Genomic DNA, 24,069 nt, shown 5'->3' with positions numbered 1-24,069 from the left:
CTACTAGTCACAATCTGCGAGTGCTTGCCAAATGCGCTCCATCCTAATCTTATTGTCCTTGTTATTTCCCTTTCATGGTCCGGATCTGCGGTTACTACCTGTCCTAAGTACACATATTCGACTACCACGTTCTGTTCTTGTATTGTAAACTGATGTTCCTTCCAGAGGCTGTTGAACAACCTTAGTCTTCTGCGTATTAATTTTTAGGCCTACCTTTCTGCTTTTCCTATCTAGGTCATCAATCATCCTTTGTAGTTCACCCCTGAGTTACTTAGCAAGACAATGTCACCAGCGAATCGCAAATTACTGAAGCATTCTCCATCAACCCTAATCCCTAACTGCTCCCATTCCAAGACTGAATACTTCCTCTAAGCAAGCTGTGAATAGCACTGCGGAGATCTTGTCTCTTTGCCTAACCCATTTCTTTATGGGAATTTCATTACTTTCTTTAAGCAGAACTATGTATGTGTGCAGCCACTATATATATCTTCCAGCACTTTCACGTACGGCTAACCTACACACTGGCCTCGCAATGCCCGCATGACCGCTGAGGTTTCGACCGAGTCAAATTTGTTTTTTTTTTTTTTTTTTTTTAAATTCTGTGTATAAGGGCTGGCTATATTCGGAGTATATTTAATCACTTTGTCGATAGTACGGATATGACTGCTAGTACAGTACCCCTACCTTAGCTTACCTTAGTAAACTCTTTGCGCCTAACGGATAGTGTGATTGGTCTGTAAATTTTCAAGTCCTTAGCACCCCCATTTCTTACATATTAAGATAATATTAGCGTTCTTCTAGATTCCGGTACCGTCGATATCACTAGGCATTGCGTACACAGGGTACCCAGTTTTTTTAGCAGATATCCCACCCGCCTTCAACAAATCTGCATACCTGATCCTCTCCAGCTGCTTTCCCCCCTTGTTCATAGTTTCTAAAGTTTTCTCAACCTCTCTAGGATGCAGGATCGAATCCCGGGCCATGGCGGCCACTTTTCGGTGGAGGCGAAAAGCAAGCGCCCGTACGCTATGCGATGTCAGTGCACGTTAAAGAACTCTAATGGTCAAAATTTCCGGAGCCCTCCACTATGGCGTCTCTTATAGCCTGAGTCGCTTTGGGACGTTAAACCCCACAAACTAAACTCTTCGAACCTCTTCCTTCGTTACTGGCGGAACGCCCGACTGCTTTTCGTTACTGCCAATCTCGTTATTGTCCAGACTACTTCGGCTACTGTATAGGTCAGTATAGAACTCCCCACCTACTTTCCTCACCACGCTGCCATCTAACGGTCAGACGATTCACAAACGCACTGGCTGTCGCCCAGCCAAGGCGCCAGCCGAATGTAGAGTCGACTCATGTCCACTATAGAAGACTACAACAGGACGCGCAATGCCCATCTCGGAAGCAGACACTTAGACGTGCGTCGGGTTCGGGGGTCACTGCAGCATGGCCTTGCGGCCCATACAAAATATATGTAAAGAACAGTTCGCAAAGAAGCTGGCGCGAAAAAAAAAACAAAAAAAAAACGGGCCTGCCGGCGTACCCTTGAAAGTAAAAATGCAGAATGAGAAAAGCAAGAAAAGAGAAAGAAGACGCGACGAAGGATGTATATATATGACGATCAGCTGGAGGGAGGAGCTGCGAAGAAAGCGTTCAAGTACAACTTTTTACATGGTGAGACATGTGCACGAGCGAACAAGTAGGTCAAACAAGCGCTTGTTTGTCCTATACTTATTCTTCCGTGCTTCGTCCTAGTCCTGCTACGCGCTGCAAAAACCGATGTACAAGTTTACGGAGGGAGAAAAAAAATACAGTCGCGATTATCCCGAATTGCCTAACTGGGGAAATGCAGTTCATTTCGCACAGTACGATCGGTAGGACAAACGCGACCAGTCGAGGTGCCACGCCCCCTGCCAAGGACGTTCCTTGAACCGTTTCGCGCAAGTTCCGGCGGCAAGGGCCAACACTGCTTGCTGGCAATGGCGATCTTGTGCAGTCGGTCCGGTCGAGATTCCGAGAAGCCGGTCGCCGGTGAAAGTCCTTTTCTCAGCGGCACATCCCGGAGTGCGTGAATGGAAAACGTTTATTTTGTTGTAATGGGGTTGGTTTGGTTTGTGGGGTTTAACGTCCCAAAGCGACTCAGGCTACGAGAGACGCCGTAGTGGAGGACTCCGGAAATTTCGACCACCTGGGGTTCTTTAACGTGCACTGACATCGCACAGCACACGGGCGCCTTGCTTTTCGCCTCCATCGAAAAGCGGCCGCCGAGGCCGAGATTCGATCCCGCAACCTTGGGAACAGTAGTCGAGCACCGCAACCACTGCGCCACCCCGGCGGGGCTGTTGTAATGGGGAGTGCACGTTATGGCACTACGAAGGTCACACGACTGCCCGGAGCAGTTTTCGAGCGGCGCAATCGCGACCTTCTTTACTCGGCTCTGGTGCCCCCCCCCCCCCCCCCCCCCCTCCTGTTAAGGTCGCACATCACCCTGATCTCGCCGACTGAATCCGCAGCTACAGTGAGTCCATGCCCCCCATGCCATCGTCGCCGTGTCAGTAGCCGTTTACATGATGGCGACAGTAGCGCATCGCATTTACACTCTAAGAAAAAAAGGTGTGATCTTACCCCTTTAGGGGGGTAAGTCCACTGACGCACTGGGGAGCCCCTTTGGGTGCAAAGTTACACCCTCGACGGGGGCTTAAGTGTGTCTGGTGTAAAGTTTACGCTACAACGAGGCTAACGTTATGCCATATGGTGAAGTGCAAGTATATGCTACTGGGGAGTAACGTTACCCTTTCTCAGAAGGACTAAAGGTTAGGCCATGAAAGTGCAAAAATATCCTCTAAAATCGGGTGCATGTTTGCTCCCAGCTGGAATAAGCTTATGCTTAATCATAAGGCGTAAACTTACCCTCACAGGGTCTGCATTTATGCCACCGTAATGGGCTTACTACAGCACCCCGTAAGTGCATGTTTGCACCCTATGAATGGGCGTAACTTTGCACTTTTACGTTCATATTTATGCTTTGTTTGGAAGGGTAATATTACCACCCAGAGGAATAAAATAAATTCATATTATAGTGTTTTTTACACCCATTTAGGATAATGTTCTTTTCCTTTGAAGGGTATGTTTGCGCCCTTCTAAATAGTCTAGGCGCACACTGGTACGCTAGTAATTTGAAAACAACCACACTTCGACTGATTGTGCACTCAGTAACAAGACATCGCCGCTATCGAAGCGATACGAGACATACATTTTCTTTATTTGCAACGCAAGCGACTCCGTTTGGCATATGTGTAGTAATGCTGCCTCCGCTGCAACATTAGACAGCCTTAACATACGCCCTATACAGAAGAAAAACGTTTGGTGAAAATATGTATGATGTCTTCGTCAGCCGGTCACAGACGCCCTCGCTTCCGCAATGTTGGTTTCTTCGTGCTAGAGCGACATATTTGTGACGGGCCATGTAGCCATTCAGGGTGCAGTTTGCACACCGAGATATTAGTACATGAGAACGGAAGGCAGGGTTTACTTTTTATTGCGTTTGAAAATGGCAGGATAACCGAGCAGTCTTTTGTCATCGTCGTAGTTGAATCCATACTCCGAGGGAACCTGTGTGAGAGAAAAACGAGAGAAAAATGAGATGTGGAGGGAATAGACACATTCACAATGTATACACATGCAAGCGATGGAAACACCTCGGCGACTAAACTGCGGCGGCGCGGCAAAAAAAAAAAAAAAAATGGAAGCGTGTTGGAACCGCATCGCGGCTGCAGATACAGCAAGCGCTTTCTCTTGCATGGGGAACATTTTTCCAGCACCGCACCCTTCTTGTGGCCGCCAAGCGAGGAACATCTGACGGGGCGGGTTACAGAAGATCGCTCCCATTTTTTCTGCACAAATTCTTTCGCAGTAGTGGTGCCGGCCTGTTTTCCAAGCAGTATATAGAGATATAGATCATAGAGATTGGGACCACTCGAACCTCGGACTTAACGCTGTGCTCACTATTGCGACGCATGCTGATTAAACGAATACCGGCTTAAACCCACAATAAGGGCAGCAAAAAGTTTGAAAAATGGAACTTACAAGCACCATGCGCCGGTTTACGTTGACCGCTGCCGCCGCACCTGCTGCTGTCGCCCATCATTGACATGCGTAATGGAGTCCGAAGCTGGTACATGGCGCCACCGCAGCAGCAGCAACCTTTCAAGTCCATAGTTGTTCTCAACGCTGGCCCAGCGAATCTGCTAACGTGATCTCTTCTCCGCTGCTGCTTTTGGGCAGCCCAAGACTGTTGCAGCACTAGAAGATGCGTACCTTTTGCTTTATCCAAGCTCCACGTCGTCGCTGATTCCAGAGTCATCGTGAGCTGTGCCCTTAACAGAATTCTGCCGCGTCAGTTAATTTAAGATTACGTCTTTACAGGGGGTAGTTCCCTGCAGTGACAACGAAGGACTTTGCTCGCACATATCTATTTGTATGTTGAGTATGATACAAATATTTACAACTCAAGGGCAGTGCAGCCCATAGGCATAAGACTGAGACCACTCGATGCTTCCGCGTCCGAACAGGACATCGCTTCTGCTGGAATGACTCGTGACCCCACGGAGTCTTGAGAAGAGTGTGTGTTCAGAGCCACCATGTGCTCGCCGTCGAAAAGAGGCACGCATTTTGGGCTCCCTGGGACCTGTCATATTGTTCACAATGAAGTATTGTGTACCCCGCCTAGGCACTGTGGAAGCTACAGCCAAACTGGTTTCCGAAAGTCCGGCGAAAAATGACTTCATGCTGTGAAGAAAAGAGTTCCGGGGAGCAGCAGGTTCTTCTGATTGTTCCTTACCCCACCTCCATCATTGGCGCTTGAGATTCAGTGTCCAAAATTCTGATGTTCACTGAAGGGGCAAGCTTATCAGGACAAAAGAGCGTGCGTCACCTTTGCGCTGTGTCATACGGCGAGCGAAGGAATCAATGCCCAGTTTCCTGAATTCTCGGAACTAGAAAGGATAAGTGACCACGTGCAAGTATCACAGATTGTACGTGGCTCCGCAGCCAGCTAGCTGGTCTTTTGTAAGTTTTCCACTCAGCTTATGCTCGAAGGCATCGTGTCGCACAATGCTGCTGCAAACACGTGTGTGCTGCATTGAAAAACGCGAAGTGCCTGGTGCGCGGCGTGGCGGAAAACATGCATGCGTCGTGTTTCATCACAAAAGCGCTGGAGAAGTGGCGATTGGAACCACCCGACAGCCTGGTGCAGCAAGTGCGAAACACGCCGAAGCACTGCGAAAAAAAGGAGCCCTGGTAAACTAAGAACAATAGAGCTAGCTCTTGGGGCAGTTTGTACACCTTAAAATTAAAAGAACCTGCTGAAATCGGAACGAATGAAACAATTATGAATGATGACATGCAAAAATAACGTCTCCTGCAATATTAATACAGAGCAATACGACACGGTGTACGCATTCTGTTTTCTTCACTTTCCAAACTGATTAGCCTATTTTTGAAAATTACAAAAAAAAAATAAAGGAATGAAGAAGAGAGCATGTGTGTAGAACAGTAAGACCAAGCAAATGAAAACCTTGGTCGAGGCAAGACGAGTTATTTACCGCATTCCGACGGCCAGTGGAAAAGTGCATTTATAAGACAGACAGGCAGGTAGGTCGTTTGCAGAAACATAAAAACTCTCTAAAAGAGGAGACCCAGGAATATACAGGGCGTTGCACAATTACCAGCACGCTGTAGAATGCTCCTCCAAACTAAACCGCAAAATCCTCGCAGCTAAAATTTCGCACAGAAATGGAATTTTGCCGTTGGTATTTTTAATAATAAAGTTGTTTGGCGTACTTGCCTGATTCGATCAGAAGTCGAATGTTCCCATAATATGCGGCGGCTGCGATGCAAGACAAGCCACTGCCTCAGCGATAGCACCGGCATTGCCGCCACATACAATGGGAACATCCAACTTCTGATCGAATCAGGCAAGAACCATACCATCGACAAAATGTCATTTCTGCCCGAAATTTTGAGCTATATATATATATATATATATATATATATATATATATATATATATATATGGACCATATTACGCCACGCTTTCCGGTCTCCACTATCTTCCTAACATCACATAACTTCATCTGCAGCGCCTCGAGGATGCCATCCAACCATCGCGTTCGCTGCCTATCCCTTCTCCGGTGACCCTCAAACTTTCCCAACATCAAATCTTTCTCCAGCGACTCCTCTCTTCTCATCAGGTGACCAAAGTAGCTGAGCTTTAACTTTAGAATTTGACCCTCCAATGAGCAGTCAGGGTTTATGGTCGACAATATCGACTGATTTGATCTTCTGGCCGTCCAAGGAACTCTCAAGAGTCTCCGCCAGCGCCACAATTCAAACGCGTCAGTTCTTCGGCGGTCAGCCTTCTTCACAGTCCAACTCTCGCATCCATACATCACAACTGGAAAGACCATAGCACGAGTTATACGGATCTTGGTTGGCAGTGTAATGTCTCTGCTCTTTACTAGGCGGTCAAGGCTAGCCATGGCTCTCTTGCCCAGAAGCAGGCGTCTCCCAATTTCATGGCTGCAGTCTCTTTCCGGGGTAATCTTGGAGCCCAAGAAGAGAAAATCTGTCACAGCTTCCACTTCTTGTCCCTTGATGCTCCAGGACTTGATAGGGGCAGACGCCATGATCTTTGTCTTTTTAATGGTCAGTTTAAGCATATATATATATATATATATATATATATATATATATATATATATATATATATATATATATATATATATATATATATATATATATATATATATATATATATATATATATATATATATAATGTCCGACTGACATACTTTCCGCGGTACAGTAAATGAGGGTGAAAAAATCCTTATTTTCAGTGTAGCTGGTCGCATTCAACAAAAAACTAGTAGAAAGACTCAACTTTTGATGAAGTTTGTCCTCGAGTGTCACAGCTTTCAGCTGCCCACCAGCCTGCCTCTAGTTAACGCTATAAAATTAAATAATTTCAAGCCAGCATGACACCAAAGCTGTAGACGCGATAGCGCCTTTAACACGGCGTTTTCATTCCGCGAATTCTTGCCGTTAAGAGACGCAGAGTTTGGCAATGTGATTAACGCCTTTAGTTTGCTTTGTTTGGAGGAACGGAAGGTGCTCTATCTGCCTCACTTCTCGGTGAACGGCGAACTTTAAAATGAAAGGCATAAAAACGGAGGTAGAGACGCCCAAATCTTTAACTGGCGTGCGCATGACGACCTCCTTTTCTATGCTCCTGCGCCTTAATAAGGACAATACTTGCCAGATGATCAAGATTACGCAAAAGCTTGGTGAGCCATTTCTTATACTTGACTTTTCGCAGGTTAGCTGCTCTGTAACACTCAGAATTACAGAAAGTACTGCCGTCACGAACGTCAGTTAAGGTTTCGGCAGCTGTACATAGGTCGTTGGTTCCAATCTCTGTCGCAAACTAACCTTCAACATGACTAGCAGATGGATGCTAAATGTGACGCGAAAAGGGTATGACACCACCCTGAAAGCTGTATAAGGAATCGATTTGATCAAGATTTTAATATAAAACAGAGCATATATTTTTCCACGAGTTGCGAGTTTCGGCGACGACCATGGCAATGGCGATGCCTTGTCGGCCGAACGAGCTGTATGCGCTTCAGGTAAAATCAAATATGTGCATAATTTTGTTCCTGAACACAACCAGCACCTCTTTCTCTCTTTTCTTTTAATCCACCTTCCTTCGAAGCTTCTCAAGCTTCCCCTTACGGTGTGGTTCAGGATTCTACCAATTAGTGTGACAGATACTGTGCCTTTTCTTTCCTTTAAGCAGCTTAGGAAATACGTTTGCAGAACGGCCCGTGACAGTTCGCTATGCAGTCGGAGTGGCTCCACTATAAGCCTGAAACAGGTTGTGCACTGCCAGAGCATTACTCCCACAAGCAAAACAAAAGTATCTGCTGTTTCATTACAATTTAGAAGCAGTTTTGCAGTCATTACGTCCCCCCATAGAAACCAGGACACACCTGCAGCTTGCAGTTCCTGACTGGGGAGAGTAAACATGGAAAGGGACCTAAACGCTGCGAGAGAAAAACGGTGGCGAAGGTGGCACAAAAGGCGTCCCTTCTCTGAAAGCGATGGTGCAGGAACGAGACTTGATGGGACAGAATGCTGCACGAGCGCCCCATCGTGACATGTGCCCAAACTATTCACACTGCTGTCTAAGGGGCACGAACACACACACAAACGCTGGTAGAGAGGGTAAGTAGGGTTGCAGTAGGGTGCAAGTTTTCTAAGAGGGGGTAAGTGAATAGGGACCTGCTTCCAGCAGGTGCAAAGTTACCCCCAAGGCCTTCTAAAGGGGGTAAAGGACCATGCTATGCCCTTTTTACCCCTTTCGCACACCCTTTTTTCTTAGAGTGTAGTAGCGCCCCACGGTAATGCGATGCCACAGCGTTTACATGCACGGGAGTCAGTCGACTTGCCCTTCTCAATCCAGCCCTGTCTGGCGCATTAATGTGATGCGCTTTCCTAGCGAATTACCGCTGTTTACATGAATGCGACGCGCTAGGAACCGGGTGCGATACGATGCGGTAGCTGTCGCATTCATGTAAATACGGCTAGTGCCGTTGTGACAGCGGTGAGACGGCGAACGCTCGAGGGCCCGTCTTCGTTGTCAACTGGCGAAGGAGCCGCGTGAACCTAGGCTGGAACCCCGTACATAAGTCCATAGACGATTCTTGTTTCACAGGCGCTGAAGCGCTCCTTTTCTTACCACGACACGACACGACAGAAGACCAAAACTGCCGAACGGAGCCTCGATGGTGCAACCAGAGGACCGGGGCCACGAACAAGGAACTTTCGCGTTAGCATCCTAACGTTCAATCCCTTGCTTACCGAAGAGAACACTCGCATCCTTCTGGTATCCGAGACAAAAGCTCATCGCTCCGAAGGCATCTCGCCTCTTCACAGAACTCTTGATGTTGCCGCCGTTCAAATTTCAACTACAAATTTAATTTATTTAAAACAACGATAAACTGTCGGCTCCGGCAGCTAAAGCGTATTTTAGAACATAGCCTAACCTCCACCCTAACCATACCTGCGGCAGAATGTAAACTCTGGCAGTAAGTGGCAAACGAAGCAAGGCTTATACATATATATAAGTCGTTTTGCACACGACCCGCAATACAATGGCGACGACATATAACAAAATACCAGCATTCGTGCGGAAATATGGACTCGGAACACGAAGTAAAGCCCCATAGACTACTCTAGGTGGATTTGCACGAAGCCGACTGAAACAACAACAACAACCAAAAAAAAAGGCGGTGGGGAACGGGGGTACCCCCGACTCCCCTCACAGCGCACGTGATGTTTCGAAGTTAAAGCGACTTCGGAGTGACGCGAGGTTCCCACCGCGATGGCCCCCTCCAAAAACGCAGAGGGACTCTTCGGCGGCATCCCAGTGAGGAGTCGGATGACGTGGCCGCTCGAGGCCTCAAGAAAAGGACGAAGTAGAAGCGGAACAGCAGCAGCAGCAGGCGACGGAAGAAAGAAGAGCAAGTTCCGACCTGCCCTCGGCGCGACACGCACCTGCAAGAGGACCAACACAAGAAAAAAGGAAGCAGCGGCGGCCGCAAGGGGCGGGAACCACCGCTGTCTGGATTCCTCCACCGGTTCTCTTCTTTTTCGACCCCCTCCTCCTAGTTTTTATACTTCTTCCGCCTCGCACGCACACACTGGCCAACAAGAAGAAAGGCGAGAGCGCACACACGCGGGGTTCGGCCGCGGCAAACCGGTCGGCGGTGCGGGCATGCCTGCGCACGCACAAATACCCGGCGTCCGGCAGGGGAAGGGCCTGTCTGTCGGCTGCTGGTATGCGATGATGCTGCTCCCGGTGCGGCGAAGGCGGCGTGCTTTGCTGGCCTCGTGCACAGGGGAGCTCGGTGGACTGCACGATATGCTTTCGGTTTCTGCACAGGACGACCGACGGACCAGCCGAGAGGCGTCCGGAGCGGACCCCCGACGACTACGCACGTACACCCTCAAACTGCCCAGGAGAAAGTTACACGCACGCACGCACGCACGCACGCACGCACGCACGCACACACACACACACACACACACACACACACACACACACACACACACACACAGAGAAGATAAAGCTTGATCGCTCTGACAGCGTGGCGACATTTAATATGATCCTCCTCCCCCATCTCTCCCGTATGCAGTGCCCTGAGCTCATCTTCCACTCTGTCCTTTTACAGCCACCGTATCCACTATCCGAACCTGACATGCCTCCTAGAAAAAGGTAAGGACTCTGCACTTCGCGGTGACGTCACGGTCACAAAATGCCTAGACTGACTATATGATGGCACAATGAAGCGCGAACCGTCGCTTCTTGAGTATTGTGATCCGAATGCATGACATTACGGTCAACTGAGCAAGGCGCGGGGACGCCACGGGAGGAGTGAACGGGTCTTTTATTGTCTGTCTCCTTTTTTTCTCTCTTTCTCATGTAAATATTATCTAATAAATGTTTTTCACCACCACCACCACCTTCGCAAGCAGTTGAAACGTCCACGGGGCTCCAGCTGCACTCGATCGTTTAGGACGGGCCTCAACGCCAACGGTGCAAAACGGGGTTTAACAGGATAATAAACAGGTCCGCGCTCACAAGTACGTCGACGTAGTCCACTCGCAACTCTATTCCCTCACTGCACTTATTATCGGCAGTTTGTCTGGTCCGAATGTGCATGCCAGATTCCAGGTGTCCCAGAGAGCCCACTGATGTGCTCATTACTGCTCTATGCTATGCTTGCCAGGTGCTTGCTTCCCTTCACTTTATTTCCTTAACGATCCGCACTTCGGAGGTATTATACGTAAGCTTGCTGGCGTCTTGTGCTACATCACTGCTTTTTCTTCCGCTAAGCTCTCTATTCCGATGAAAACTAACTTTCTTTCAAACTGTGTTTAACGCTCTAATCCTTAAGTAGTTTAGTTTGTGTTTCTTTTATTTTTTTTTTATCGCTAGCCACTGCCAACCGTATGCAGAAGGTGAGCGTTGGTTGTAATAAATAAGCACTCGCGCATTCAAGAGTAAGTGGGAACACGACCACGTGACCAGTCCGTGCAAAACCTTCAACGGGACAACTCCCATAAAACACGCTGACAAATTACAGTCAGCGGGATATATATATATAAATTTTTTTCACACAACCGCAGTCACACCGAGGAATACGGAAGTTATGTGGCAGCCGCTGCATGACACCTCCCCCCCCCCCCCCCCCCCCACACACACACACCCGGCGCCATCTGTTGCGTGCAGGGTATCTGCATTCGTGGCGTGCCGTGTCGAAGTTGAATGTGTATGAGTGCAATATGTATTTGAGTAATAAAATAAAACAGTGAATGGCGCAATACAGGCACCTGATGACATGCCAAGTAGTGACTAAGTCGTAGGAGGTCGCAATGAATAAGTGATGACGTCATCGTCAATACAAAATGACAATTACCAAATCAATGATAAAGTAGTTAAAATTGTGATGACGAGGATGATTAATCAGTGCGTAATTCTGGAAAGTGTTAGCTATTTACAGGGAATGTCAAAAAAAGACAATTCGATTAGGCTGACAAAGCGTACTTCTCCGTAAACTGATGAGGATGTACAAAACGCTTCGTTCCGAACGTGCGGCCAGCACGCTGCGCGGAACGACATCTCATTTCAAGGATACGAAATGTTTGCGTTTCTCCTCCTCCGGCCGTTATTTGTTGTTGTTGTTGCTGCGTGCGCGCATTTCGTTCGTCTCGATCACAATCATTACAACATAGACAGCATGCACTATCCACGCACACTCAATCAGGCACTCCGTCTGGTGACAGAGAAATGGCGAATCTTAAACTGATCGTTTTGGCAATAAAACTTCCTTGACTGCGGTACCTGGTCTCCTAGGCTAGCATTGTTAGAGGTGGGAAATACGGAGAGTTCTGGGTGCGTCTTTCGCACCTACTTTCGTCTTGTCATTCGGTTTAAATGGTTATCAGGAAAGAAAACGCCCCCTAACTGCGTGACTATAAAGCAGATACCTTTTGTCTAGCTAAAAAGAAAAAAAAAATCACCTAAGTCATTCAAATCATGTGCAATCGAAAGAAGAAAAAAAAAAAACAAAGCATTATAAACGATCGTTAGAGACATTAATAAGATGGCTTGCAGCCTGAAACTGAAATGAATGAAGCGATCTTTCCCCAATCCAATCCAAGCGAAGTGATGAATGAAGCTATAGGGTTGAAGTTGAAAGTTTATTTTTTAATCAAAAAACAACTTACAAGAATATACAGCGAGAGGTCCCATGCTACAAGACCGCAGGTGGGACCTCCCATGGTAATAGATTTCAATAGGCAACATAAAGAATAATATTATTGTAAGGAAAATTGTGTTATGAAGCAACACTGAGAATAAATAACGAAATACATAGTAAAAAGTGCATTACCGACTGATTTAGAGACAAAAACAGAATGCAGAATAAAGTACAGAAACACTTACGAATTCCGCGACCTAAAAGATAAATAACAATGACATCACACATTAAGAAGAAAATTTTTAAATTTAAACTTGAACAAAAAAAGTATTAGTTTGCTTAATGTCGAAATTCAAAGAACTGCAAAATGATATGGACGAAAATTGAAGGCATTGTTTCCCGTAGTTAGTACTGACCTTAGGTAGTAGAAAATTATCACGTAGAGCGAACTGTGTAACGCTGTTGTTTTTGATCGTGCCGGGAGGAAAAATGCTAAGTGGGAGCTGATGGTGAAGAATCTTAAAGAATAGAATACCGATATTATAAAGATAAAGAGCCGAGAGGGGTAGAACATTTAAATTCGTGAACAAAATGTGCGACGGTGACATTCGAGGGGAGGAGGTTATGATGCGTATGGCTTGCTTTTGCAGTTTTATTAATGGCCAAAGGGTGGCTTAAGTTAAAGACGAAACGTTACGGGAAAATTTCCTATTCGTACTGAAGACGTTCGCAGTGGTGCTATACGAGCGAAAAAGAGAGCGAGATGTAATGCAATCTGTACCAGTCAGCACATTTATACAACCATCGCCTACTGACGAGGAAAAAAAAAACAAAACAAAAAAAAGAAACTTCAAGGGACGCTCATGTCTGATAAAAGTTTCATTATCTACTGTGAAAAAAAAAAAAAAAACAGCGTCACAGGAGAGCGTCGTACAGCATTTGTCAAAAGCACAGGACTAAGGGTGGGTTTCTGTTCGCTGCTGCTACGCCTACAGTAGTGGTGGTAGCCAGATCTGCGGAAGTCCCAACTCTCGCCTGGGTTCAGCTTCCTCGCATTTTAAATTCCTCGGAGGGAACGTTGGGGATGCCCAATGAACCAGACAGGGCATCCCTGGAGGAAACCCGCAAGCGCTTTCTCCCTTTACCTTTCTCCAAACGTTCTGACTGAACGCCCTCCACGTAGGAGATGGTAACGCACGATCACGCGCAAGGAGTTTGATCGGCGCATTCAAAATTACCGCCGCACAGGGCGCTTAGTGAGTAGCGTGGACATCACTGATGTGACCGACAACGTCGTCAGGGGTGACGGTCACGTGACGGTGACGTCATTATTCGCGAACGACGTGACCTTCCATAGCTTAACGCGGCGCAAAACAAGGACGCGAGAGGAGCGGGTCGCCGACGCACCCGGCACAGACAGACGAGGGAGGGCAGCAGTCCGGCGGCCGTCCGTCCGGCCAGCGGTCGACCTCGGCCGGCGGCGGCGGCGGATATTCCTGTCGCCGCCGCGCTTATCTCGGGCCGACCGACCCAGCCCGTTCTCCGTGCCGCCGTCTGGGACTCCGCCGATATGCGGCCCACTCTTCCTCCCCCAAACCACCACGTGCGTCGACGCTGGCGTCAGGGCGTCAGCGTGCTAAGTCGACGCATGTTGGCGGCATCCCTGGTAGGCTGCGATAAGCGGCCACCGCAGCAGCGCGCCGTCACCCCTGTCGCAGTGCGCGGCACAGCGCACGGGCGACGAATAATATGACGTCAACACAGTTAGCGATGGAGATAAGGCTCTGTGTACCTTGGCCACCACAGAGCATAAGGGGTAACGAACGTGCTTCTGGTCGGCACGAGCTCAGGTGATGGACCCAATGGACTGAGCGCCACATAGAGAAGTTTCTACGGGGAGATCGCACCCCCTTCTTCCCGCATGCTCGAATCAATGGGACACACTGCAGCTGTAAAGACAGGAAACTACGCCGAAAATGGGCAAGCACACCAGAGAGCGGCAGCAAGAAGATTAATCCGCTGAATAAAAGATCGCACGCCAGAAGACGGAAACAATTCGATTGTTACACTTCAACGTCTCTCCTCCTGTTATCCCCTACAATTAAGGTATACAGCCCAGGGTCGGGATATGAGTTGAGTGGACTCGACCCTACCCGGGTTATGAAGTCGAGAGTATAACAGAATACCGTACATAACAAGGGGGGGTACAGAGCCCGTCGGGTCCATGTAAACGGCGCTACCGTAGGACTGCCTACTGTGTCGTTGCTAAAGAGGGTACGGCGGCGACACGGGGAGAAATGAACAACGCAGGAGCGCTTTTTAGCAATGTCACATCAACTAGACCGCGACAACACCTTCCTGTGCTGCGCGCCGTCCTTTTCTTCCCTTACTAACACCCTTCGCATCAAAAAGCGCTCAAGATGTCGAGTAATATGCGTTGTGGGGCTAGTTGGTTCATACTCAGATTGGTTTTATGCGCATAAAACCAATCTTGTCATTTTGTGTCGTCTTTTTGTGCGCATAAAACCAATCTGAAGATGTAGAGCACGCGGGTGAGTTCCAGCACCCCGCGTGCTAACCGCCGAGTGTTTGCGGGTGGCCCCTGCAAGTAGCTTCCAAGCGCTTCAATGCGCCTCACGACCGCGTGGGCCAAATGATAGCCGCGAAGCACGGGCTGCGCGCACGGTGCAGTCACGTGACCGCCGCGGACAGAAGCTTAGCGCTGTATAACCCGACGAAGGACCACACCAAGAACAGCCTACCCTGCCACCACAAAGGCGTCCAGCGCAATGCATTGCAAGGCGGGCTAGTCTCGTTATCAGAGATGTGTACCAGCGTAAAACCGACGGAAATCGCACATTAGTCCATACCTCTCCTATGCCCTCATAGCACGGCCAGCACCAAAATTCTGCGCAGGACATAGGTGTCCGGTAATAAATTTGCCGCGACGCTGCCTAGTCAGCCAAGGTCCTGGTATCCGACCATACCAGCGCAAGGAGTACGCGGGTGATGGGTGCGACGTTAATAATAATAATAATAATAATAATAATAATAATAATAATAATAATAATAATAATAATAATAATTGGTTTATAGGAAATCAAAGGCGCAGTATCAATAACGCTTGTTCTGTAGAAACCTGGTGCGCACCGTAAGAGAGGAAGATAGGAGAGAAAGTGGAATGAGAGAAAGAGGAGCCATAGTGGAGGGCTGCGGAGCAATTTCGACTACATGGAGATCTTTAGCGTGCACTGACATCGCACAGCACACGGGCGCCACTCAGTTTCGTTTCCGTCGAAGTGCAGCCGCCGGCGGTCGCGATCGAACCCGGGTATTCCGGCACAGTAGTCGGGCATATTAACCCCTGCGCCACCGCGCAGGGCAAAATCCAACTTTATTTATTTTATTTTTTGCCAATACCAGCATCTCGCAAACGTATGCTGCCGACTGTATGCGCCCTGTCCTTCTTTTGTAAGCCCGTTATACCTAAAGCCCCTCAGTTATACCTAGTGGCACGGGCAGAGGCATATTATTTTTATTATTATTTTTTTTGTAGCCTCACCATAATATATGTCCTTCTTTTGTGACCAGAGGCCGCTCCACCGTCTCTCGTGTGTTCCCTGCAAGAACTAGCCGCAGCTAGTGTGAAGTTTGGAGGGGGCTGCGGAGGAACACGGAGCGGCCCAATTAGGAAAATCTGCCACGAACGTGCAAGACAGAAGCATGGAAAATCGGCACTCGACTGGACAAAACCAACTGACGACGAGGACAGTTACGCCAACGTAATGAAATGTACACGCGAGCAGGAAAACCCCTAGCCCAGCTCCCGTAAGCTGTCAGCCGAGAAAGAAAGATAATGGGAGGTGGGGCGAAGAGAACTGCCTATAAACCAATTCGTTTAGCATATAGGGTTCTGAGTGCCAGGTAAAAACGGCGCTCAGCGAGACACGAAAATTGGCCGCTCCCACAGACTAAGTGCTGCGAATGGCGTAACACGTAACAGTGTCGCAACCATCATTTCGCAGAAAGAACTCCTCCACGTTGTCGTGACTCTAACCAAGAACAGCTGAACAGATAAACCACCTTCCCTCGCTTACCACCAGTACTTCGCTTCCGAAGCTGTTCGCAGCAGTAGAAAAGGTAACGAGGCGACCCGAGCCAACATGGATTGTCCTTCCACGCTTCTGTCGAGTATACGGCGCAAGAATGTGGTGGGGACACAATCCACCTTTTTCACAAGGCCACTCTGCGCATGCGCGCCTCTCCCCTGGTTGAAAACAAACCCCCAAACCCTGCTGCGCATGCGCAGTTCTTGGCCTCCGCGATCGGCGCAGCCGTAGCTGATCTCGGATGCAATGTGTAGTTAATATTTGTGACAGGCGTATGCGATAGATGGCGTTAGCTGTCAAGACCACACACCGTCATTTGGCCGGCGCCAAAGAAGTTTTCAACCAGCAGCAGACGAATTTTCAACCACTCCCAGAGGGCGCCACAGTTTGTAAAAGATGCGGATTGTGCACGTCATCCCGGTTGTGCTGCGTTACCTTTCGCAGTGACGCCAACGGCTTGAGAAGCAGAGTATACATGCATTAGCTGCAGCACTCTATAGTCTGAAAATTCTTGCTGCACGTTTATCTGTACCTCATGCTGCAAACACTACGCGCTGTAAAGTAAGGTGACACTGGAGCGTACCCCATCTGACGATCGACAAAAAGTGGGCGAAATAAACGGTCTTTCCCGGCAGAGACGCTCAGCGAGTTGCGTCTGATCGATGACGCCTTCTTCCAAAGACCACGCTAGGACGTCCGCCCGTGCTTTCTTTATGGCGTCTAACGGTGATAAACTCTTCTGCGGTTCTTCGTTTTCCTCCCCAGATGTCCGAGACCGGGGCCGTCCTTTCTGCCTTGATGTCAACCACACGGCAAAGATGTACGCAAGTGTATCCTATTCCTCTATACGGTACACCTGCGCACCTCTTTGCCGTGTGGTTGACATTGCTTCCTCTAGCAATGGGAAAGGAAAGAATGGGGCTTCTTGCTTAGGTAGTAATCAGCGGATTACTACATAAGCGCTAGTGAGGACCATTAGACTTCTTTCTCAACAATTTCCGAAGGTCGCCGATTAGCACACGCCTCTGGAAGCTATTCTTCGAACGAGTAACGCCGACAATACTTCGCCTGTGTGGGACGCTAAAACAGACCCATGACAGCTAACCACTAGTTGCTTTTCTAACGGTCACCGGAGACGAGCGCATACAATGTTCACTCGTAGCAAGAATTTGAAGATGGAAGCAATCCTACGGCTCTTTATGGTTATGTCAATTCGGAAGTCTGACATACAGATAGTATACCTAATTTTAGGAAACGTAACGCAAAGAAGACAAGGACAAAAAAGAAGGATACACACACCTTGCCTTCTTTGCGCTACGTTTCCTAAAATTCGAATGCACTAACTCGCCCAATTCAGCATTCTTGTGTAGTATACCTAACCCGAGTGATTTTCGTCATCAAACCTGTATGAACGCCATAGGGCACAAGTTTTCAGCACTATCTAGGTCGGATGATGGTTAAGACGATGACTATTTGATTTTATTGGTTAATTAATGACCGATAGGAAGCACCGGGGCTGGCATGTGTGGTATGCGAGTGGTAGCGCAAAAAGCCTATTTTCGCCTAGCGCAGGCCAAGCCACAAGCATAAGGAAACATTGTAACCGTCGGGCGGCGGACCTCGGGAGTCGAACCTCGCACCCTTTCCAGCACACGAGCCGGACGCTCAAACACCACCGTGGTTGAAAAAGCCCGAGGCCAGCCAGGACATTTGCACGTTCTCACGATCTGCGTGCTGCAAATACACAGTCGTCGACCGCAGCGATCCGAGTAAACTGGACGAACAAGAATTTCAGTGGAACGAGTGACAACCCCAGACATTGCGTCATCCCGCCTACCAGGCAGCCAGAAACAACACCAGCAGCGCATAACATAAGCAGCACCGACGGACGGCGGGCCGTTATCAAACTCAAAGATAGTCAGCGGTCGGAGTCCTGCCAAGATGTACCGTCGGGGAGACCGTCTGGCAGATAACGGTGCCAAGTACCCGCCGCCAGCAACTACGCAGTTGCCGTTTAAATGGTTCCTCAGCTTAGCACAGGGCCGGGTCACCACCACGGGCTCCAGCGCGTGAGAACTCGAAAATGTTATCCGTGACAAGGTTATCGCCGGCAAACAAACTCGAAGAGATCGGGAACGACTGACTACTAGTACGGCGGGGCCGGTCAGCCGCTTCCGGCTACATCCGAAACCGCCGCCTCAAGCATGAAATGTTCCGACGGCAAAAACGAGGAAGCCACGTATTTCGCTTTCGATCACTGTCTGAATGTTCGAGAAATAAATCTGCGAAGACTGGTCTGGCGCGAATTCGACCGGACTGAACCGACATCGCACAACAGCACACGGGCGCCAAAGAAAACGGCAAAGAATCGACTTCATTGCGGCCCCGTTCACCCAAAACCTGGCCTGACCAAAACAACTACGACCATCGTCCTCTTCTACGCCTTCAATAAACAATTAGAGGAACCTCCTCGCCAATTTTGACATCATTTGGACCCTCCCTCAATTCACAGGATTTTTCTTTATTAATGTGGCGTGTTTGACATTCCCGCCAAACGTCATGTACTGGTGACATCATGACCCTATCGACAAGTCAGGATTTTCCCTACCGCCGACTACGGCCACGGACGGCTTTTCGGCGGTGCGCTGTCGCCTAAGAAATAAAAACGAGCAATTTGAGAAGAAACCTCCGCTGCTGAAGTCACTGGCCAATACAGCTGCCCCTACGCGAGGGATCGAGCGTTTAAAAACCGATCGAGAAAAAAAGTCTGCTTTCGCGAGGCTTGAACAACTGCCGATGGAATATGCAAAGCCGGATACAGAATACCTTGCGCCGTGCTATTTCTTTTTCGCGTGCCTTGGAATGCTTACGTTCATTGCACAAACACACGCTTCCGCAATAACAGAAAGAAGACATGCGTGCACAGTAAGTGGTCGAAGGCATCAAAAAACACAAAAACGCGATGCCCGCGTACATACAACACGGCGATATTTCTTCATGAACTCCAGGGCATTTTTTAGACCTGATGCACGCTAAAAACAGCGCCAGGCATACGGGCAGAATTCACGCTAGCTGGCAAAAGATAACTCGGCTTTCTCTGGCCGGCCCCGTTTCTTTCTCGGGCGGCTCCAATATATACATACACAGAGTGCCGGTGCTTTTAAAGCAAGCAACTATACCAACTATACTTCGCAGATAATATCAAAACTCTGACGGCGGCACCACGTTTCATTTCTATTTTACGCGTCCTCGGCAAGCGGCGTCAACATACAGACAGCAACGACCGTGGAACCAGCTAACTTCGCAAGGAGACGCTAAAAAAAGCCCGGTTATCGCGTCACGGTCCAGAGGCCGCAGTCACCACTTCATTACATTGTTTCGGCACGAAACGAAGAGGAAGCATTTTATCTGCCCAACTTTTTGCAACAAGAACGACATGCCACTACAAATATCGTTGTGTTAAAACGCGTACGGCGCCCCTGGTGATTGCCGAGATAAAGCCGGTCGCGGCCGAGAATCGCTACTGTCAAGTGAAATTTTTTTTTTTTTTCGTGGATTCATTTTTAGCCTTTCAAGGAGGATGCTGATCAAACGAAGACGGCATGCACAAAGCAAACTCAGATAACTATGTAGGGCCGGGTACTGCCAACAAAACACAGCCCCAATAATAGACCGATGGTTTGTACTGCCAGGGGCAGTGATGTCTGCTTCCGGCGACCAATCAACAGCTGAAAATGCAGACGACCCGCAAGCAGAGACGTGTGTCCGGATGTCGCTCGTGCTTGAGCAAGGGATGACGGTCATTTCTGTTGCCGAGCCAGAGTGAGTCGTGCATCTTGCACCGCGGTCTGTGCTTGATTTTGCGGCCGACGCTGTTGGGTTAGCAGCAGCGCCGCATCTGGAATGAATCGCATGGGTGGGTGCACGGGGCGCTTGGTTGGTTGAGCGAGCGAACGACCGCCAGCCTGCCTCCGCCACTTTTTTTTTTTTTTGTCTGTCTGTTTTCGTTTTAGTTGTGACCGCGCCGTTGGAGAGAAACGAAGGCAGCTGGTGCGCGTGCCGCGATCTCGCCTCGGGCGAAAGAGGCAGCGGGCCAAACGAAGACCCCAGCCATCGCGGAAGAAGAGCCTTTCTGTTTTCTTCGCTCGTCCGTTTGCAGCAGATGCAGCAGTTACAGAGGCGGCAGTGACTTTTTAACCCGAGTCACGCAGAATGCAAATCGCACAACCCCTCGACCTCGCGCGCCGCCCGCGCAAGCTATCGGGCACGAGAACACACAACCACGTTCATGCTGGCGACGGGATCGACGAATTCGTCTCCATCCAGGCTGGCCAGTTCGTCTGCAACTAGCTGCACGATGATGCACCGACGGGTTTGGCACACGAACGGCATTGAAGAAACACGACATCCGGACACACGCCGCCGCAGCAAATCTGGCTTTCCGACGTTTGCCAGCATACTTTTTTTTTTTTTTTTTCTCTAGGCAATATCCAGATTAAATGCAATGTGTGCGCGAAAACGCAGAGCTGCGAGCAAGCGACCCCGGATCCGGAACTTTACTGAACGTGACGGTTACAAGGTTTCAAGCGCGTACATTCGGCGAAATTTAACTAAATTCGAAGTAAAGCGGCTAGTTCCTCAAAGCCGCTGCTCACAAACACACGGCAACGCACTGTTGTTCGGCATTTTGCATCAGTGGCGAGCTGCTACTCGGTGCCGCAGAGTATACGTTAGGCCTAGCGGGGGCCGAACCAAGCAGTTTGCTCCGGGCAGCGGGCGCTCACGAAGGAGACCTCGGCTGCAGGCGCAGAGCGCGTCGCGCGGTGCTGACCGACAAGCAAACTCACCTGTCAGTCTGATCTTCATGGCTCCGTGCCGTCTCGTCGAAGGGTTAGCCATGACGGTGACAGACGGGACGGGGGTAAAACCCCCCCAAACTCCCGGGGCACGCACACACTCACACACAACGCAAGGACTCTACGACGCTCCGGAGTGACGGACTCTTCCCTTGCGCCGATCGGTCACATCGGTCCAACGGACCCACGACCACACGTCATTCCGAGAGCAGTACGCTAGGCAGTTCTTAGATGCATGACCTAGCCAAGACGGCCGTTATAGCGACGCGTTTCCCTGAATCGGCGCCGCACACATTCCTACGAGACCCCAAGCACACACACAAACACGCACGCCAGTCCGACAAGCAGTGGGGAGGGAAAAAAAACGGCAAACAAACTTCAGCGAGTTTTGTTTGCGGACGGGCTGGATGCGGCGCGGCTCTGCGGCCAATGCAGCAGCTGGCACGGAGCAAGTTTGACCGATGGCGCCACCTCACTTTAGTTCATCAAACTATGTTTACAAGAGCTTCAGTTTCGTAGCAAAATGTTTACAAAACAGCAATTTAAAACTGAAAGCGTAAAATAGAATCATGAAGAAAGAAAAAAAACTAGAAGGGGCGTTGTGGCAGAAAAGTGTAAAGTCACTGTGAAGCCTAGTCATAAAAAATATAATGAAAAGCATCATGGGAAATTAGCCATCACGTGGTACGGCAAGCAGTAGCCGGTAGCTGGTTTCGGTTGCGGTTTCTCACACTTCACTCTGAAGGAATGCCTTCGCGTGGCCTTCGCGAAGGATGGCTTTGGACTTTGATCTTGTAGGGGCTGCCGCCGCCACAGAGTGCACCCGTGTATTTCGTGTGTATGACTCGGTCTCCTCAGCTGCGCCATATGAAATGCTTGCGGGGCTTGGCGCACAAAGACGAAGCACGAAAACACGAAGGACGAGATGACGAAGCGCTGATCATCGCTTCATCCTGTCGTCCTTCGTGTTCTTGTGCTCGGGCTTTATGCGGTGAGTACCACAAGCATAGAATCAAACCAACTAGCCCACAAGTACTGCCATATGAAATGATGCGTGTCGGGATGCTACTACACGGATATACCTCTCGGGGCTGTCGCTCCAACGATGAGCATCTAGCTGTTACGCGCACTCCGCGGGAAACGAAACGTTTGTTTGTCAGGGCATGTGCATGTGTTGTTCGAGACGAAAATCGTTTGATTCATTTAGGAAATGCAGACCTCAAATACATTGTTATGCTGAAGCCAGTTCCCCGGGCATGCAACGTTATATCGAATTCGTAGTCTCCCTGACAAAATCGAAGATGAAAAGCTAGCCACCTGCAGTTCTCACCAGTGTGCCTATAAATACGGAGTACAATGCAACTATTGTACACAAAGTAACTTATGTGTTACGACGAGACGCACAACTTTCAGCAGTCCACGCCGGTAGGCTTTCCACGGGAGCATCCAAAGTCACTAAAAACTACCTTGTGCCCTGCTGCTTTTGAGTCTGGCAACTGTAATAATTGCGCAAGAGAGAGAAGAGGGTGGCGTCAGAGGAGGTTGGCTTGCGGACGCTGCGTGCGCTCCCTCCTAGTTTTTTCTTCCTCCATGAATAGAAGAATACAAGATTGCACCCACGTGATATACACGTGATCAAGATGAAAAAGCGCCCTTTATGAGATTGCGCATGGTAGGTCTCACCAGCGCATCTTAAATAAAGTTTACCTCCTCCTCCTCCAGCGCATCTTCTATTTTTACAAAATACGGGACACATTAGTATTGCTGCCTGTTACGCGTTAGAGTTGACGAATATTATGGTGTCTTCGGCTGACGACACTCGAGGAGTTTTCTGTGCACTCGTGCGCTGCCACACGTTCGGCTGGTCGCCACTCGTGCAGTGCCGTACGTTCGACTGGAGCGAGCACGACACGAGTGTGCGGCACCGCGCGACAAGTGGGGACCGACGGTGGGAGCGTAGTGCCACTGTCACGGCCGCTCAATGCCTCCATTGAGTGGCCGTGGTAGTGCAATCCAATCGTGCAGCACGCGCTAGCAGACGCTGCGCGCAGACGATGCTGTCATCGTATCCGTATTTGCTCTACCACGGCCGATAGCGAGCTTCTACAAAGAGAAAAAGAGAGGAAGCATATCAGGTGGGCGTATGGTAATTAGGAAATGATGAGCATGTTAGCAGCCGCAATGTACACTACCATTGCGCGCGCAGCCACCGGCCGACGACCCGTGCGACAATGTGCGCATTGTGCAACGTACAGCTAGAAACCGGTAAGAATAGCACTGTTGTAGTGCCTGACAAAGCAACATCGCCGTAATCGCAACATTTCGCAGCATGCGTCGGCGTCTCTAGTTAGCACTACCTCTACACTAAATTTGTAGGAATCTAGGGTATGGCCTCAGAGACATTAAGGGTCTCTGAGGCTATACGGCACTCTCCATGCTCTTCACACGTTCTGCTGGAGCACACAGGGACGATCTACTTGTGCCGTGTTTGAAGTCAGTTCCTGCACACCGGCGCGGTGGCAGTGCGCCTCAGCCGAAGACAACATTAGTTAATTACATAGACATTACGTTACGAGATTGATGAGCTCCAGAACTCACACGATTCTTGTCTCAATCGTAACATAACATTCTCTTGCTCAAGGAGATTGGTATGTATTAAATTCATATGAATAGCTGCTGAGTTCGAAAAAAAATCTCCTGGTGCTGCACTGGTTGACAGCACAGCGTTTACCTGTTTCTTCAGAATAAAATAAGGAGCCCAGTCTTATGGAGAACTCCAAT

General features: G+C 49.2%; 1 protein-coding gene across 2 annotated transcripts in view; it reads right to left on the bottom strand.

The window, feature by feature from the left end:
- The window catches only part of LOC146189094 (E3 ubiquitin-protein ligase SMURF2-like), a 138,714-nt gene extending 116,987 nt beyond the window's left edge, over positions 1–21,727 (bottom strand). For both annotated transcript variants that reach the window (XM_084604026.1, XM_084604027.1), the window contains exon 1: positions 21,280–21,727. In XM_084604026.1, the coding sequence (XP_084460152.1) occupies positions 21,280–21,331 (52 nt within the window). In that variant the 5' untranslated portion in view covers positions 21,332–21,727. The remainder of the gene's footprint in view (positions 1–21,279) is intronic.
- Between the last annotated feature and the right edge of the window lie 2,342 nt (positions 21,728–24,069).

The sequence above is a fragment of the Amblyomma maculatum genome, chromosome 5 (genome assembly GCF_055883805.1).
Source record: "Amblyomma maculatum isolate TAMU_Amacu chromosome 5, ASM5588380v1, whole genome shotgun sequence".
NCBI classification, from domain to species: Eukaryota; Metazoa; Arthropoda; class Arachnida; order Ixodida; family Ixodidae; genus Amblyomma; species Amblyomma maculatum.
The sequence above is the reverse complement of the archived record's forward strand: the minus strand, read 5'-3'. Positions and strand labels throughout refer to the sequence as shown.